Raw genomic sequence first — 20,000 nt, forward strand, 5'->3', positions numbered from 1 at the left:
GAGAGACCAGAGAGGATGAGGCACAGAGAGGGAGAGAGAGAGACTCACCCGTCTCACACTTTAACCAGAGGAAAGTTTCAATTGAATAAATAACGTCTTCATAAACAGTTTATGGTTTAAAGTTCATTAATGACGACGTCTCCGTTTCCCACACGACTGACCCGCTGCAACCCGCTGAGTCCGGTTCTGCTCTCCTGCTTCTAATTGGACGGTCTTCTTCTTTCAGAGCTCGTCAGCGGGTCCGACTGCTCTCACACTTTTAATGAGACGTGCTGATCAACACGGTTTTTAATTGGTGACGATGCAGAAATCATCAGAAAAGTCGATGTTACTTGTTTCTCAGACTCCAGCGTTAAAAAAAAGACTTTTAATTACGATGTTTTACACGTTTAATACGACGGACGCTCAATGTGATGAAAAATAATTCATTTCTTAATCAGGTATATTTAGATCCCAGGGATCAAAGTCACATTATAGTTTGACAGACATGATGTTTCATAGACTGTCTGTGGATTCATTCATATCAAACGTATTAATATTATACTTAACCTTTATATACTTATAAAACATGAAATATTTCTGTATTCGGTGTAAAAACGTGACTAATTCATGATGAAATCATACGCTGTCACCACTAAGACTTCTTACATCGACATAATCTGTTTTATAGAAAAAGACTGTAGGATATTAAATATAAAATATAAATGAAGTTTAATTAAATAAAATGAAATGAACAAATACATTGAATACAAATAAAATCAAATTTCTAAAATATGAATCCATATAAAGACCAAAAATAACTAATATTATGTAATAATATATAATATATACATAATATTATTCTAATATTATGACACATGAAGTGTTGTGACGTGTTGGCCCCACACACACACCACACACACACACACACACACACACACACACACACACACACACACACACACACACACACACACACACACACACACACACACACTGAGGAGAGAATGTAAAGAGCAGAAAATGAAGATAAATGTCGATCTGAGAGTTTCAACCTAAATGTTGATGTTACACTGATCCAGTCATGTACTTATATAAACACACACACACACACACACACACACACACACTCAGAGCCTCATTTCCTGTCATCTCTCTTCACTTGACCTCTGACCTTTGTGGAGGTGTTGACAGATTTAAGACCCCGACTTCCTCCTCGTGTGTGATCGGCTCAGTCAAACTGCAGCGACGTTTCTAAAATAGTTAATACAGTGCCTTGCATAAGTATTCACCCCCTTTGGACTTTTCTACATTTTGTCATGGTATAACCACAGATTCAAATTTATTTCATTGGGATTTTATGTAATTGACCAACACAAAATAGTCCATCATTTGGAAGTGGGGGGAAATATTACATGGATTTCAAAATGATTTACAAATAAAACTCTGAAAAGTGTTGAGTGCATATGTATTCACCCCCTTTACTGTGAAACCCCTAACAAAGATCTGGTGCGATCAATTGCATTCACAAGTCACATTTGCAAGTCACAGAATTAGTAAATAGGGTCCACCTGTCTGCAATTTAATCTCAGTATAAATACACCTGTTCTGTGACGGACTCAGAGTTTGTTGGAGATCATTACTGAACAAACAGCATCATGAAGACCAAGGAGCTCACCAAACAGGTCAGGAATAAAGTTGTGGAGACGTATGAAGCAGGGTTAGGTTATAAAAAAATATCCAGAGCTTTGAACATCTCTCTGAGCACCATAAAATCCATCATAAGAAAATGGAAAGAATATGGCACAACCGCAAACCTACCAAGAGGAGGCCGTCCACCCAAACTGAAGAGTCGGACAAGGAGAAAATTAATCAGAGAAGCAACCAGGAGGCCCATGGTTACTCTGGAGGAGTTGCAGAGATCCACAGCTGAGGTGGGAGAATCTGTCCACAGGACAACTATTAGTCGTCTAACTCCACAAATCTGGCCTTTATGGAAGAGTGGCAAGAAGAAAGCCATTGTTGAAAGGAACCATAAGAAATCCTGTTTGGAGTTTGCAGAAGCCATGTGGGAGACACAGCAAACATGTGGAAGAAGGTGCTCTGGTCAGATGAGACCAAAATTGAACTTTTGGCCTCAATGCAAAATGCTATGTGTGGCGAAACCCAACACTGCCCATCACCCTGAGCACACCATCCCAACAGTGAAACATGGTGGTGGTAGCATCATGCTGTGGGGATGCTTCTCTCGCAGGTACAGGAAACTGGTCAGAATAGAGGAAAGATGGATGGAGCCAAATACAGGGAAATCCTTGAAGAAAATCTGATGCAGTCTGCAAAAGACTTGAGACTGGGGCGGAGGTTCATCTTCCAGCAGGACAATGACCCTAAACATACAGCCAGAGCTACAAAGGAATGGTTTGGATTAAAGAATGTTAATGTCTTAAAATGGCCCAGTCAAAGCCCAGACCTCAATCCAATAGAGAATCTATGGCAAGACTTGAAGATTGCGGTTCACAGACGGTCTCCATCCAATCTGACTGAGCTTCATCTTTTTTGCCAAGAAGAATGGACAAACCTTTCCATCTCTAGATGTGCAAAGCTGGTAGAGACATACCCCAAAAGACTTGCAGCTGTAATTGCAGCGAAGTTGGGTTCTACCAAGTATTGACTCAGGGGGGGTGAATACTTATGCACCCAACAGATGTCAACTTTTTTATTGTCATTATTGTTTGTGTTACAATAAAAGGTATTTTGCACCTTCAAAGTACTATGCATGTTGCGTTGATCAAATGGGAAAAAGTCTATTTAAGTCTATTTGAATTCCAGTTTGTAACAGTACAAAATGGGAAAAAGTCCAAGGGGGTGAATACTTATGCAAGGCACTGTATATACGTTGCTTTAAATGTACGTTACTTATCACATGTATAAAGTAAATAAGTTTATTTCACATGGTAACATGATTATCGTTATAAACATTTCTTTTGGCTAAACTTTCATCTGTCGCTCTGAGGAACCGTTCACACCTGATGTTCAGGTTCAGACTGAACTGAAGAGTCTGAAGCTCTGAACCAACAAGGTGTGAACGAGTCCTTATATCTCTAATTAAATTCTAAATTCTTTCAACAAATCAAAGGATCCTGAATATTTCCTCTTTGAAACATGATTTCACCTGAAACTCTCGTCTCTAGTTTCACTTTGACGCGGCGCCTGAGGCCGAACACTCGCTCCCGACAGATCGTGTTCCCTTCGTTATAAAAGCAGAGATGGAGGCAGATGGAGACAAGATGTTGAAATGTTCCTTTACAATCACCTGATCGTCAGATTGAGACGCTTCATGGATAAAAGAGACGAGAAGAAACACACACACACACACACACACACCTGCTGCAACACGTCCGGGAAATTCCCACAAATGTGCCCGATGACAGTGTGTAATGTGTGTGTGTAATGTGTGTGTTCAAGTATTTGATGAATTGACACAAAATATTTGTGGTCTCCAGACGATGAATCCTGCCGACTTTAAGGATCCCTGCCTTTTCCTGTAGCGCCACCTGCAGATGGAACACTGCATATTTACAGTGACATATCTGAACCAACAATCATGGCCGGAAGAGGATGAACCCTACCGACTGGTCATCTAGCGCCACCATGAGGTTGAACGAAATAAACTGTATCTGAGCAACTGCTGACATGAAATGAGGTTCAGATGTTCACGCTCCCGTCAGTATGAACCATCGACTGTAAATAAAAATAAAACAAGAAATAAAACACGTAAAAATAAACTTCACCTGCTCGGCATCGAACATCGGAGCGTACGAAGTCTGAGAAAACTTTAAATATACACGTGAACCTTCATCTGTGTTTGTCGTCAGCTCCAGAGTCTGAACACAATGAATTCTGTCTGCCCTTCAGACCTGTGTGTGTGTGTGTGTGTGTGTGTGAAAGGAAAATAAACGATGATGTATGAATATGTGTTTGTGCTGGAATGTGTGTGTTGTACTCGTCAGTGCTTTGGCATCACTTGTGTGTTTTCCCTGCAGCTCAGAGGTCGGCAGGCAGCAGCTTGTCTGTTGGTTCAGTATGAACGTCAACACACACACACACACACACACACACACACACCTAAAGTGAACCTATACGGTTTCTGATTTGGAGAGTTTCCTCTTATTTCCTGTCGTCTCTTCTCTGCATGAAGGAATCAGACGCTGGATCAGATCTCTGCAGTTTCAGTCCTGATACGATTGATGTAAAACGCGTCATATCTCTTTTCTTCACTACACCTTATACAAATATTACCATAAGGTCGCCCTCTGATAACTAAAACAATTTCTCATCAGACTTATTTGCTCTGGTCGAACAGAAACTGAGATGTTTGGAAACGATCACGTAGACGCTCAGAACCTTCGCTGATTGGTCAGGCTCCTGTCACATGACCTCCTTCGTTTATTATCATTTATTACTCTGTCATGTTGAAATCTTCAGGATTATAACTTTTCTTTTGTTGCCGAGTCGAACAGAAAGAGCTCGAGACACAGAATCAAAGATCGGGACAAAGACATTTTAAAATGTTAATGTGCATAAAAATAGCTTTATTTCCAATAAATCAGGACCTGCAGCAGAAACCAATGATTCATTGGCTTCTTCACTCCACTGGTGATTCACATGTGATGTTTGTGACAATAAGCAGCAGAACATTTCTCTCCATGTTCCCCGAGCAGACCTGAGGCCGATCACTCGTTTACTGAGCCAGACGATTGTTATCCAAATAGAATCAGAGTTCAGGCCGACGCACAGGAAGGAAGCCCGTCGCGGCGTTCCCTTGATGAAACGGTTTATTGGAGGTAAAGACGAGCATCGAACTCGAATTTCCAAACATTTAGCAAATCTATCGGCTCCAACTGATAATCAGCTCAGGTCTGCTCCTGACAACACGGCTCGGCACAACATCCCCTGAACCACGACCACGTCAGCAATCCTTCTACAGACACACAAACAAACATAAATACAAAAGCAAGAACAAAAAAAGTCTAAGAGATAATGGAAACTCTTACAAAATAAAAAGTTTCAAAACTATTTGCTTCTGAAAATCTCAAACTAGTGTATATAAAACTTTTAAAATCACATATACACAACAGCTTAAAAAGGGGGAAACACCCCAACCTGAAAGAAGGCAATAAAATAATTTGACAGTTAAATTAATACAAAAAGAAATAAAAACGACAAGTGGATCTACTGGAGCAAAATCAAAACACTGGAGCACAATGAGGTGAGTTAGTATTAGCATCGTAGTATCAAAACTCATTTACAGTAAAATCACAGGAACGTTACTGTTGGGGAAAAAACACAAACAGAAAAGAACAATTTGGCATTTAAATATTTGGTAGATATTTCTTGTTGCCAGGATGTGGCTAAGTACCAAGTGATTTTTTATCTATTGACTATGTACAAATCCTTGGTAGACTGTGTGCCGCCGGCTTCAGCTAAAGAAATGTGAGCGTCGAACCTGTTCATGCTTCAGCTCAGAGACCCCGAAATGAAAATATAAAACCAACGACTAACAGTCGGTGTAGCTTATCGAGAAAGCATCAACGCCATGAGTTAACAAAAGTACCAAAACACTACCAGTTTCTCCGATCACAGAGTTACAGGATAAACGATCAATAACATTTATTGGATCCATGAAGAAAAATCCATAAGCTTGTGTGGACCTCAGTGCTCAGACATGAAGAGGCCGAGTTACAGGAAGAGTTCAACACTTATTAGCTTTGTGGTAACGGATAGCGTAGCTTAGCATAAAGACTGGAAACAGCTGGTCTGGCTCTGTCCTGGAAACTGCCTCTGAATATTCACGTTACGACAATTCACTGTTTTACACGTCAACTGGGAATTCACTGTAAATCATATTCCATCACGAGAGATGAAAACAAACTAAACAAGTTCTCTGGAGAATCATATTTTCAGTCGTTTCCGTGAGTTTCAAAGTCATAATGTGTAAATGTTAATAAAATGAAATAAATGAAAAAACAAACCTAATCAGTTCTGTCGTTTAAGGATATTAAAGCTCGTGAAACACTGAGCAGTGATTTTACCTCATGTGACCAAATCTTTACTGATGAAATAGTCTCATTTACGCTCAACGTTAAAAACAGAACGTCGTCTGAAAGCTCATGGAAACAGAATCACGGAGGTTTGTGGGCAGTGACGTTTCATCGTCTGTATCTTTTCGTACCTAGAGGCAGAATAAAAAGCCCGTAGCTTTTCCTTCTGGACAGAACCAGGCCGCTGTGGCCGTTTCCTTAACTCGATGCTAAGTCAAGCTAACGGGTTGTTAGCAACACAACACCGTACGTCACTGACGAGTGTGGCACCAAAGTGAACGTCTGAACTCATTACTGTGAATAGAGGGCGAGCAGCTACAGCCGTCACGGTGACGAACCTTTGCTCCCGTAACACATGACCAAGCTGTGAGTGTGTGTGTGAGGAATGTAGGCGTGTCCCCCTGTAGGAGCTCGCCGGTTTGACTTCGCCATAATAACAGAAAACAAACCCCAGAGGCACAGCGGTAATTATTACAGTGGTAAAACATCTTCCTTTTGAAGTACTGTTCACCCTGGCAGCAGAGGACAACACTCTGTGTGTGTCTGTTTGTGTGTGCGTCTGTGTGTGTCTGTGTGTGTGTGTGAGAGAGACCTGGGTCATGCAGTATTTGCAAATTGTTTTTCCCGATTAGTTGAGCTCTCTTATCTGGAGCTACACGCCAGACGACGGGACTTTCCCCCTCGAGGAGACTAAACAGAAAGTTTAAAGAAAAAAAAAGAATCTGTTATAAAAATCTTGTTTTAATAAACTCTGCAGCATCTGAACGTTTACAGGACGTGAAGCGAATCGTCTCCTTCTCGTCAATCGTTTGCAAATACGTGTGATTGGCTCCTCGAGGATTAAAGGGACGTCCGGTCTGATGAAACATGAAACCACAGCTTCACAGCGATGTTACAAACTTGTGAGCTTTTCTTTGTTTAATAGAAAAAACTGAAATGTCTTGAATCTCTCTGCATTACATGGAGTTTGTAAAAAAACAAAACAAAAAAACAATTAAAAATCATTTGCTTCAGTCGAGTGAGAAGCTTCAGTCCAAGAATCAGGTCGAGAGGAAGAGGGGGGGGGAAATAAATAACTGGACAGTTAACGTGTACCAGAGATAAAAAAAACATCATTGCACTGTGTTAGTGTTTTCAACTGAAGGAGGAGAGAAGAAGAAAGACGAGTGGAACTGGTCAGAGTCCTGGTTTGTTCTCTTGACATGGGGACAGATAAAAACGTGGGACCAAGACGACGTCGTACCGAGGCTGAAATCGTCCTCTGCTGTTGCTCCTTTTCCTTGTTTGACAAAAAAAACTACACGGACCGAAGACAGCCTCTGATTGGTTGAGAGAGCACCAGTGAAATTAGTACACATCAGGTAGCAGGACTCAGTTAGTCGACTGTTGTTGGGGCGTCTCTCCAGGTTTGTACAGTCAGAAGAGAAGCGAGGAGGAGGAGGGATGACGAAGATGAGGCACTGTGAGGCCGGGAACTGGCCCTGATTAGGTATTAACGGGTTTCAGGGAGTGAGGTGTGTGTTTGTGTGTGGGGGGCGGGGGTGTAGGGTCAGGGTCTATGCGTAGATCTCTGTGGTGGGGGCCTTCTTGTAGATGGGCTTCTTCCCCAGGTCGTAGCTGCCCTCGTCCTTCTTCTTCATGCGGTAGATGAGGAGGAGGATGAGGAGCACGGCGAACATCAGGCCCACGGCGCAGCCTGCGATCACAGCTGGAGGAGACAGACGAGATTCTTACAACTTACATTTAAACATAACGTATTTCAGCTGCTGTTTGTTACTTTATGCAAGTGATGATTTGTATATCGTGACGTCTTCACTGAGATTTTAAAATTCCTCTTATTTTTCATAAATCTCTTCTCGTCATGAAAGCCGTTTGTATTTTACAGAAGCTGATCCGCGTCGTACTGACCTGCGAGGACCTCGGTCTTGTTGAAGATGCTGTCATCACTGGCGTGGGCCATGAGGACGTTGGATGGGTACTCCTCGCTCGTCTCGGGGTCCTTCCTCACCAGTGGGATTTCGTTGCTGTCCTGTTCCACCTCGTTGACAGTCGGTCGCACCGGCAGCTCCGCCTCTGGGATCTTGTTGTCGTTGGCGTCGGGCTGAAGATGAAGAAAAGAAGTCAGGAGGTTAATAAATTGTGTGATTGGACGCCAAGTTCCAGGAGGCGTGTGCTGACCAACGTCACCACGTCAAATCAAATGCGATCCAGTGAACAACAATCTTCTTCTACTGGTCAAAATAAAAGTTGAAATCCAGAAGCGTCTCTCACCTTGACTGATGGTTCGGAGTCTCGCTCAGGTGACACAGTCGCTGCTGTGGAAAGAAGCAGATTCTTCAATAAATCTGAATTGTTTTAACCTTTTTTAATCTTCGCACGATTCAAGAAGTGTTTTCAAAAGTAAGACGAGTGTAAAGACCGACCTCCGTCTCCTGAGCCAGAGGACTCATCGTACTCGTACGTCAGGTCCGTGTCGTCCTCGTCGTCCTCGTCGTCCGTGAAGCCGAAGTCGGAGCCGTTCTGGGCGTCTCCCGATGCCTCCAGGCCGTCGCTGTGTGTCGACATGGCGACGGTCTGTGTGGTCTTCATGGGCATCCACGTCTCAGTCTCCCTGACCTGCTGGGACAACAGAGACAGAGGGGGGGGGTCAGAGGGTGACCTCCATCTCATCTCCATCAGCTTTAAAAAACACCTTCTGATAACTTCTGACCATCACTGAAGCCTAACTGATGACTACCGGTAAAGATGATAAATACCAGCACAGGGAGGATGGTGATAAAGTTATGATTTATTAATTAATTAATTAATTCCCCAATACATTGATAATCACTGGATCTTTTATTTTTAAAGCAAATGAAAAAACTGTTGTAAAGCTTTACAAGTGTCGCTCAGACGTTTAAACAGACGTCACTTTGTTTTGAAAATAAAAACGTTACTCAAACAGTTCATTAGTTTTTACATAAGAGAAAACAACAGTGATTTAATCAGCGTGACGCTCGACTCATCAACCTCCTTTAATCACTGCACTTAATTTCATTGACCATTTGCTCAGTAAGCAGCGTCAATGGGATTAAAACACAGAGGCCCCCCCCCCCCCCATCAGACTAATTATCATCACAACACCATTAATCAGCGTTAAGCTCCAACCAAATGGCAGCTGAGGTGAAACAAGGCGAGAGAAGCAGACTCCGGCAACCTGTGTAAATAAATCTACATGGAGCTAAATAAGTTTTAAATTAATCAATTAACAGAACAGTAATTGGAAACGCAATGTTGATTCAAAGGCAAAATACATTGTGATTTTCTGTTTTATATAAATTAAACCAATATGTGTATTTAAATTTTAATCAATATAAAATATATGTCGAGGCAGAAATGGTGAAAATATTTGTTTCACTGATTCTGGAAACACGTGAATGGTCATTTCAATTTAACTGACTTTCTATTGGACCAACTTATTAATCAACTGAATTAAACTAACTCATCTTCAGGGCTGATGATTCATGGATCTCATACAGGGTTTTAATTCTCATTTAACAGAGTAGAAAAAGAAAAACTATTACTAGAAACTGAGTCGTGAGAAGAAAAGAAGAAGAAGCTTTTCTTCCACTTCAATGAAACCTTCCATTTACTGAGAAGAAAAGACGACCACAAATCACACACACACACACACACACACACACACACACACACACACACACACACACACACACACACACACACACACACACACACACACACACACACACACACACACACACACACACACACGCCATGAGTTCTCATAATTGCTTCCATCTGAGTCCCGTGTACAGGGTCTTCATTTGAAGGGTTAACTGGTGGGATAAGCCGGCCTGAGGCCTCCCAGTATTATGTGTGTGTGTTTAAGTACTTGACATAGTAACGGTGTGTTTGAAGGTAATCCTCAGCCTTTAAAAAGTAGCCTATATGAGTAGTAGTAAGGGGGTTCTCCATTGTGACTGCACTGAGGCTTCAAACGAGGGCGGCCATCTTACTGGGACTCCCCTCAGCAACGAGGTCGACACTCATCTGCTCAGATTTTAAAGAAACGAGAAATCCTGCTTGACGTCATTTCATCGTTGATTCATTTACTTTTATTTCCGGTGACACGAGGGTTGTGTGTTTATTTTACCTCTAAACAGTAAAAGGTTTAATGAAACCACAACTTAAATCTTTTCTAATTAGTCTGAATTAGTCTTAAAGAAGACACACACCCCCCCACCCCTCAGAGTACAAGAACCCGTGGTGGTGGATCATCCAGCGTGTCCTCATTTAAACCCCATACATGGACCCGGTGGGGTGGGGGGGGTGTAACCGGTGACTCCTCATTTCCTCGCTACTGTTCAGATGAAGGTCTACGGCCGCTGTGGCGTGTTGCAACAGGCCCGTCGACTCACTCTATAGGAATCACGCTCATTCAGACATTAATGTTGATTCGTTGGAGCGAAGCCGATTCATCAGCAGCGCGAGTCACTGATCCTGTAACGCTGATAACGCACCTCGCAGCCCGGGGGGAGTTCTACTGGGTTCGACTTCTGTGTGAGCTTCAAACAAGCAGGTTCATATATAAAACATGTTTAACTTGAGACGAGCGTCCAACATCAAATAACGTTTCTGTCATAGCTCACGGTAAACATGCTTCCTGCAGGTTTCACCAAGTTACATTTAAGACTTTTAAATTAACAAAGTCCCATAAAAATATATAATAACCCTGGAAACACCAGGTTCTCTCTCAAACTAGGGACAGAGACGGTCTTCACCAGAGAGGGAACTGAGATCCAACCTGAGTTTACCACCTCAACACTAATTATCTCGTCCTTTCCAGGAAACATCCTGGAGTTATTCAGAAATCATAAACCTGTACAATTTACTGTTATGATTGCGAGTCATTATCCAGGATTATCTTAATGTCATGAGTAGACGGGTAATAAAGATGTTAGGGATCCGTCTTAAGGCCTTTGCTGGATGAGTTAAAAACAAAAGTAGCACCTGTGTTTTCAACTCAAGTTAATCTGTTAAGCAAAAGACAACAAGTTTAACACCCACTGAGGTCGATGTGTTCTTCTCTGTCAGAGTCCTGCCATGTCAATAAACTGCTCCTGACCTTCAAACCCCCCCATGGTGACTGAGGAGATCTGAGATAACAACTTACTGCCCCACAGGCGAACGGAGGCCTGCACCGACAGGCCTGCTCCATTCAGCAACACGCAGGAGGAAAAACACGTCCACCGCTGAGATATTTTGTTATGTTTCATGTTGGTGTTGTGATTTCTTGTGACGACGGGCGGCTGATCCCATCGTCACCATGTTCTCCAGCTGGGACGGGATTCAGGCCAAGTCTCACTCGCAAAAACAAGTTCAGTCTGTCCCACGTCCCAATCCGGCAACGATTCACACGCACCGCGGCAGGACGACCGAACAGCAAGAAACTTAGTGAAAAAAATGAAAGCCCACAGGAGGATGAAGTGATGCGTTGCTGTGTTACTGTACAAACACAACAAAAATGTGCTCGGCCTGCGCAGACCGGCAGAGAGTGTGTGAACAGTGGTTACGTCACCGAGCAAACATTAAAATCAGCTCTCATGGTGATTTTACTATCACCGAAAGTCTCATCGGTTAAAGCCTCGGTCATCCAGTCCCGACAGCCTGACGCTCAGGACCTGGACTTCAGTGAAACCATTTGGTCGTCAAGACGTGACGCGCGTTATCCGTTTCCAAGCTCTGGTGTTTTAAAGCAGAGTGGTTTGGTGCAGGAGAAAACCACAAGTCAACATATTATTCCTTTTCACTGCAGGTTGTGGATCATCTCCTCCTTGGCAATGAGATGAGTGGTCTTGTTGACCAGAGACATGAGTTGAGTTTGTGCGACCAGTCGTTGAGCAGGTCGTGGGGGTCTTTTGGCCTCTGGAAGTTGATGATGCCGGCCATTCGGTCGACCTTTGTGTAGATGGTCTTGTTCACAACAATCCTGAGAAACCAGTTAACAGAATAATGAGACAGTACTTGATGTAACCTGAATGTACAGGAACAGACGTTTTTTAACCAATATTTCCCAGAAAGTAGACTCATGAAGCTACGTCGCTGCTACGTCTGTTTTCTCCAGAAAAGCAAAGTATAACCCTGAGTAACCCAAACCCTTCTTGGAGGCGGTGAACCACATTGTTTATCAGTCAACTCCAGAGCCACCAAGGATGCAGGGATCCCCATGTTGTCCTCCCTTCAGTGATTCACAGCCTCATACTTCTGCCCAATGTGGCGGATGTGGCTCGAAGCCAAGCCGATGAGTTTCCAGCCAAACGAACGGATTGAACGGAGAAACGAGGGAAAGGAAAACGCTGTTTCAGTGGTGAGGCAAGGAACGTTAGGTATTTAATCTAATATTGCAACACAACATGGAAACAACAGAGTCGTAACCATGGCTACGATACAGTGACAACTTCGGCATCTCAACAAACCTCCTCCCTGAACTATAGGTCTTAATTTAAATCAAAGATATCCACTTATATAAAAAAAGACTTTACATAGTAATCAGTTCAGATGACCTTTGACCCGAGACTCATGGTCGACCCCACAGGTCCGAGCCAAACAAAGCTCCTCTTTGTTGAATAAAATCCATTTTAATTATCGAGCTCGTTTCCCCTCGCTGTGTCAAAACACGACCATGTGACTCATACATCATCACGTCCGACAGAACCAACAGATTAAAGTCCAGAGGAAACACAAACACACTCCTCGTTTACCTCCAGCTCGACAATTCAAAAGGTCCATAGTGAAATTCAATTTTTCTGTGAACTCTCCCTTTCAAATCCCCTTTACTTATGTGGGGTCATACTGAGGAACTCGCACTGAAAATAAAAAAGGTCACTTCCTGCGCTGCCACTCCTCACCCGCGGCTCTTGTCCTCACTTCGCTCATCTCAGCGTGGAGGTCCTAAACTCTCCAGCTCCCCAATAGTCCGCAGTCGCTGAAAGGCGGACTGTCAAGACACCCGCCACCCGGCCTTTGGCTCTGTCCCTTCCATTGACACCGAACAATGCCGCCGGACGCCTCGAGAGCATATCAATGACCAAGGTAACCGGGGATAAGCCTCCAACAGCCTCCCTTCATTAAACCGGGGGAAACAATCCCTCCATCTGCCAACACAGACAGAGGCATCTGTTCCTTTCACACGGCGGCGTGGAGGAGGTACAAGGTTATGAAAAGAAAAGAAACACCAGCACGAAGGAATTTGCCGTCTTATTCTTTTGGGCGTCTTCTGACCTTTGAGAAAAACTCATGTTGATGGTATAACTTTCTTTTTCTTCTTGCGTGTGATATTTGGTCTGAGATTACATGTGGCTTTGATGGCGTACAGGGATTTGAAGTAAAAAGTGCTCCTCTTCCCCCGTTCTTCACCTCCCTCCATGTCCCATCCTGTTCTCAACACTCCTGCCCCCCCCTCCCCCTGCTGCTGGGTGATACTTGAACCGGCAGGATTTACACTGTGTATTGTGTCGCCTGATCTGCTTGTAAGATGCACTTCTGACCCCTGATGTAACTTTGCCAAAGAGTCCAGGAGCATAAAGGTGCGATCTATAAAAAACACCTGGTGTTTTATTCAGAGCACAGTCCTGTCCACGGCTCAGGATCGACTTCATTGGTCCCAACACACTTACCTTTTACTCCGACAGTCGAGCTCTAGATTCCTTCTACCTACGCCCCATCTATCTATAGCCGTGTTTCCACCTCCCAGCAACATGTGAGACTTGACAGTGACACACAGAAGTCACAGCGATCCTGAAGAACGTTACGAAGCTTTTTCTTTATAAAAATAATTGAAGTCAGTTCTTAAACTGCCATTTTGTTTTTGGCCTTGGGAACAAACGTCTGATCAGCTGACATATACACCAACACCATTTTAAAATGAAAAGGTGTATAACAGTTTTATCTGGTTTATTGGCTTACATAACATCTTAGCTGAGGTTGTACAGATTTAAGAAACATGAAGCATTTAACCCCCCCCCTCCCCCAACATCAGTAAGACAGACATTACTCAGTAAAGTGAGTAATGTTGGAGCTTATTCATTTGACTGCCCATTTCCTGACCATGAGATAAGAGTCTGAACAGACGGGGCAGCAGCGCTGATTCAGCCGCTGCTGATAAAACTAATTGGGTTTTGACGAGCACCACCTAAGGGAGTGTCCCCTGCCTTATCGTAATTACTTCTATTGGTCACTCCCTCGTACCAGTGGAGCCGCCCTGTCATGAATCCAGGTGATTAGCAAATCCACAAGTGACGGACAAATAATGTGCAGGCCTGCAGCGAGTCAAACTGATACAGGAGCCGTGCCTCTCGAATGTCTTACCTCCTCTTCCTTCTTCAGGTTCTTAGATGTCAGTCCCTCAGGCAGACATATCGCTGGCCTGGATCAAAAACACCACAGCACCAAAGACTGGATGTGAGCTACTGACGATTCATTATCAGCCAGGGATCCACTCCAGGCCTTAAGTGGTGGGAAATAATAAGAGGCAGCAAATCAGGAAATATCCCTCGAACACAAACCGACTTCTGTCTGATAGAAGCCAGAGAACAAGCATGAATATGAATCAGTCCAGCAAACGACTGACTTTAAGTAGTGAGAATCCTCCATTCATTAACCGTGGAAGGTTAGTCACAATCAAACCCATTCATTTCTGGGATGAAACGCTTTTTGCCGACTCTTCAACTGTAAAGACACGAATCACTTCCCATTCCAGCTCAAAGCAACAGTTAATTCTGGATTAATGAAATAATAAATTACCATCGTTATTTACAAATTGACATTAGCAAGAAACATCAACAGGTTCCTCTGACTCATGAACACAACGTTGACACTCGAGGGGACCTGGCTCTCTCACATCACAAACTACTAACATCAGATGATAATATTTAAACTTTTTTAAAGTTCTGTTTCTGATCATATCCTGTAAAACGATAATTCTTTTCCATGTTTTGTTGCTCATGTGCATCAGTGATGTAAACCTCAAAAGGAGTCAGGTGAAGGAATCTCTATTTCTGCGTTACAATGCTATGCTAAGCTAATTGTCTTCAGCCTCATACAGACGTGTGATTGAGAGCGTCTTCCACTTTCTCCCCTGACTCGGAGCAGTGTAACGAGGAAGAAAGGACTTTGAACGATCCTCTGTGTGTGTTATGCCGAGTTTGGCAGCCTGAGGAATGCGTCTCTCCATGTGGGTCGGTTAAGAAGCCACGACCTTGGCGATGCAGTCGAACACTACATTCCTCTTTCTCCTCTACACCGGGAGCCAAGAAAGAAACCCAGTTAACAGCTATGGGCCGAATCCACGTGAACTGCTGCTGCGGCTCCTCTCGGTACAAACTGGAACATCCCGCGGTGAAGTGGTTTTCAGACGGGCCGGGACGCTGCCTCTCATGGCTCCACCTTCATGCTGATATGAACGGAGTGCGTTCAAGGGACCACATTTTACACAGCATGTGTCCTGCTGCATTGAAATTCCAGTACTTGGGACATTTTAAACACTTCTAATATTTTCTGACAAGCTGCAGGAGCAGGAAAAATATTTCATTGTCCGCATTTATATATTTTCCTTACTCCGAGGTTACACAGTTGATATTTTAAGAAAGACGGTCATGCAAAAGAAAATATGGAAACCAGCGAGAGATTAAATATAGTTTTTACTTTCAGGATTTGTTCTCAAGATCCTCAACTGTCAGCACTTTGACCAACATGTGGCGTCTCTCTGCCAAAGCAGCTCCATTACTTAATGTCTAAAGGTAAAACACACAACCAACACTAGCACAAGTTAATCACAGCTGAATTATGTGGATTTGAAACGGACAAGGCGGCCTCGGTCGCTGACAATGGGTTTAGTGACTGTGGCTGAGCGAGCCACTGGTGGGCTAACGCAGAGAGGTAGACCTCACACACAGACATGCACACAACACTGCAGAGATACACAAAGTGACGCACACGCACACCACATCAAAGACGTACTGTATTACCGAGGCACATTTGTCAGGAAGGATGTCTGAATGGGGGGGAGCCCTCATACCACCCACAAGCACTCTGATCTGTGCATACACTGTATATGGCATTACAGAAATTGGGGTAATTTAGTTTTGTTTGTGGGAAGTTAAATTCCAGAGAAACCGCAGAACTTCTACTGAACAGAGCCTTCACAATGAGAAAGCAGCAAAGATACCCACAATAAAAGCAGCTCTTATTGAGAATGAATGTGAGGTCACTCAAAAGTAAATGGCTGAAGTCAACAACTAATGCTGGTGGCCACTGCCAGACCAAACTGCCCCAGGGCGCTGATACACACACGATCTTCTGAGATGCACAGATCCTGCGGAGTTTTGATTATTACATGTCATGCTCACTCCCTGCCATTGTTTTTCTACAAAGTCAGATACAACTGTCCTGCTTGGGGATGGACTGCATCAGCGCTGATAGCTGCTAACGGCTTCAGGCCTGGAACAACCATCTGTCAGAGTATGACAGCGCGTCGTGGGACGGCAGAGGCAACAGCACCGACATCAAACGGCCTCCCTCCAGGCTCTGTGATACATTTCCCAATGGAAACACAGCGAGGATCATGTTCCACGTTCTGCCACGGCTCTCTATATTTATCTACGTCCACCACAAAGCCACAGCAGCTTTTCTCTTCGGGCATGGGGGAGGTGGCGGCGAAGAAACTGATGTTTCCCAGGCAGTCGATGTAAATAAGTATGTGCTGTTGGTTTGTGTAGTTGAGGGTTGAAATGTGTTTTTGTTCTCACCTGTAGAGCTGAAACAATGAGGCAGTTAAATTATTTTTCTGCATGCAACTAATCCAAATCACTAATCACTACTTCCTGCAGAGTACAACAATAATCCCTCATAATAGACGACCAGGATAAGCAAATACTCATGTGAAAAATAACTTGAATTAAACTTCAGAACAATGCAGTGGAGATTTTCCAGACAGCTTAAGCTAAAATTACATTAAAACTAAAACACTGAAGTTCTAACAAAAGGCCTTTTGAGTAAAAATGAAAACAAAACTTGTTAAGAGTTGCAGACACCCTGTGTATTAAAACCAGAAAGTGGATCCAGCACAAAGAGCGTGTCCAGAAAAGTTGCATGAAAGTGATATTTAACCAGTGAAGGAGGGGTTTTATGGTCTACCTCTGCCCTGAGCGAAACAACTGCCAGAATATGTGGTGGTTGAAAGGGGGAGGGAGGGAATCAGATTCTCGACCGCTCTCCATCAGAGGCAGGAAGGACAAAAACCTCCTCTCTCTGTGCCAACATTCCACGGCCCAAAGGGATTTTATAGACCAGCGGACAGCAATGCAGGAACCATTATTACATCCCAGTGATACTATTTATCATGCTCCCTCCCCACGTTCTTTTCACCACACACAAGCTTTCTGTGCACCCCATCATGCACCAGAGACAAAAAAACACTTCCTTAAAAACCTGGTTCATTCTCGTGCAAATGATTCAGGGGATTAATGCAAAACCAGGGACATTCCAACCAGATATAAAAAATGGACCCACCCCCGGGGGCAACAAGCTGCAGTTTGTTGCTGCAACAAGGATTAACTCCGAGAAAAGAGGATTTTCTTTACTCTGATTAACCACCAAACTTAAGACCGAGCACATTTGGTAAGTTATGGTGCTGTGATGTGGCTAATTGAAATGAAAAATCACCCGAGGAGACTTTAAGGACACCATGTGCCTTTTATTTAACAGTTACAGGAGATTCTTATCTTTCTATTTCAGCAGAAAGGGCTGAGGTCAGTGGAAAAAGTTGTGACGAGCAGGTTTGGTCTGACCCGGTCCACGTTGGACAAACTGATAACATTGTGCATGAAGCTTAACGGAGCAAAGCACAGCATATCTGACAAATCAAAATAGTCTAAGACTCTGCCAAAGGAATCAATAATTTCCCATAATTAGAAAAATGTAAGTGTCTTGGCAACTCTAACCATTGATAAAAACATTCCAATCGTGACTGTGGCTACTCGAAAAGAGGCTTCTCTGTATTCAGAGCATTCTCTATTGTCAGGTAGCGGAACATTGTTATCGATTAGCTGGGAACGCCAAACCCACATACCAATAATGACCTCAGTGGGTGGAGAGAAGAAAGGGCTGGAGGGAGGGAGGGGGGGCGGAGGGAAGGATTGTCATAGCTCAGAGGCTAAGTATTCATCAAAAGAAAAGTTCAGAAAAGAGAAAGAACAAAAGACGAGTGATCACAGGGAGACTCCAGTGGAAACAGAGGCAGAAAAACAAAGTCACAAAAAAGGCAAAATGCACAGAGTAAGAGCTAATTTTAAGAGCAAAACAAAAAAGATGGGGAAATACTGCACATATTTTTGGTAGGCAAGCTATAGGTGTATCTATGATATTGCTACACTGGGCTAGAGGAAAGCAGTGTCCCTTATGAAAAGGCCCCAGGGCCCTATTGAGATCCCTCCAAGTGTGCAAAATCCCAAAGAGGGCCGGTCAAGGTCACCAGAGGTCACATTCCAGAGGGGAAATCAAAAAAGACGAGCTGGGAGGGGGAGCGGGGCAACAAGATGAGGCAGAGTGAGCAAGCAGAAGCTGCGCCGCGTCGAGGAATGTAACAGATTGTAAAGGCGAGGAGGATCGGACCGCCGGCGACTGCAACGTGCCAGTGAAGTTCACCCCCGCCAATTCAGGATTAGTGTCCCAGGCACTGCTGGCTCCATGATGGGAAATGTCCATGTGTCACAGGACCTAACGGCGGACATGCATGTGACACACACACAGAATCTTTGACCATCTTACAATGACACAAAACCAAACAGGTACACGTCAGGCATGTGCTCAGAGCTGGAGGGACTGGTAGAGTCAGCTCTTCCTGCTTTCACACCATCTGCACTGACCAACTGGACGGACTGGGAGGGCAGGATGCAAATGTCTGTGTGTGGGTGGCATCCAGGTGGACTTCACATCTCCACTACACAAAAATGCAAAGCTCAAACCACTTTTCTCTGCTAATGTTCAACTGATTTAACTGCTTCTTTGCCAGTGAGAGGAAGCCACTAACTTCAGTTATGTTTTACAATAAACTGGAAGCTTTACTGCGTCACTTCAGCCCCCGACACCACGCACAGGGCAAACACACACAACCAGCACATGGCAGTTGTTGTCTTTGGGTTCCAGAGCAGGGTCAAAGCATGACATCCGCTGGTGTTTGAACAACACTGGTTTCAGATATAGTTGATGAAGAAACTAAGCTTAGAATGGAATTAAGGTGTGAGTGAGTGAGTGATGGAAAAATCCCACACAAAACAGAAAACTCCTAACAGCCACCACGAGGACGGGGCACACCCGAAAAACAATTACAGCACATAAACTCTTCAAAGTCGGTGAACTCCACTGGGGAAAAACCTCCAGATGCCTCATGAAGCAACCTTTTAAGACCTGAGCCAGTTCAGTGACTCTCTCACACACACACACACACACACACATTCCTTTACAGTGGAGTCACAACTTCGTTTCTCACAACACAGAAAGACGTCAACAATAAAAACGGTTCTAAAAGGTTATTTTCTGCCACTGAAACAATTCTCTCAATCGACTGATAAATATATTAATGATGTGATTTTCAGGCCACAACTTCCAAACTAAGCAGCTGTGAAATCTCGTAGGTGTAGTTTAGGTCATTATCATCTTTGAACAGCTGCATTGATCAAGAACACACACTTTCCTTATCTCTGGATCTGTCTCTCTTGGAGAACACAGCAGAGCTCAGAGATTTGATATAAAACACACACACACACACACACACACACACACTAAACATCTGGATGGATGAGCAGGTGTTGTGGAACAAAGTCAAAGAAACCAAAGAATCTGAAGCTAACACTTGTGTTTACA

At 43.7% G+C, this 20,000-nt stretch overlaps 1 protein-coding gene across 2 annotated transcripts in view; it reads right to left on the bottom strand.

Moving 5' to 3' along the window:
- Positions 1–4,540: 4,540 nt before the first annotated feature.
- sdc4 (syndecan 4) overlaps positions 4,541–20,000 on the bottom strand; it is a 16,281-nt gene continuing 821 nt past the window's right edge. The window contains exons 2-5 of one of the 2 annotated variants that reach the window (XM_035152112.2): positions 8,504–8,699; positions 8,352–8,395; positions 7,989–8,181; positions 4,541–7,788 (exon numbers count right to left, since the gene is read on the bottom strand). In XM_035152112.2, the coding sequence (XP_035008003.1) occupies positions 7,637–7,788; positions 7,989–8,181; positions 8,352–8,395; positions 8,504–8,699 (585 nt within the window). In that variant the 3' untranslated portion in view covers positions 4,541–7,636. The remainder of the gene's footprint in view (positions 7,789–7,988; positions 8,182–8,351; positions 8,396–8,503; positions 8,700–20,000) is intronic. The other variant, XM_035152113.2, reaches the window with a different exon arrangement.

The sequence above is a fragment of the Hippoglossus stenolepis genome, chromosome 3 (assembly GCF_022539355.2).
Source record: "Hippoglossus stenolepis isolate QCI-W04-F060 chromosome 3, HSTE1.2, whole genome shotgun sequence".
NCBI classification, from domain to species: Eukaryota; Metazoa; Chordata; class Actinopteri; order Pleuronectiformes; family Pleuronectidae; genus Hippoglossus; species Hippoglossus stenolepis.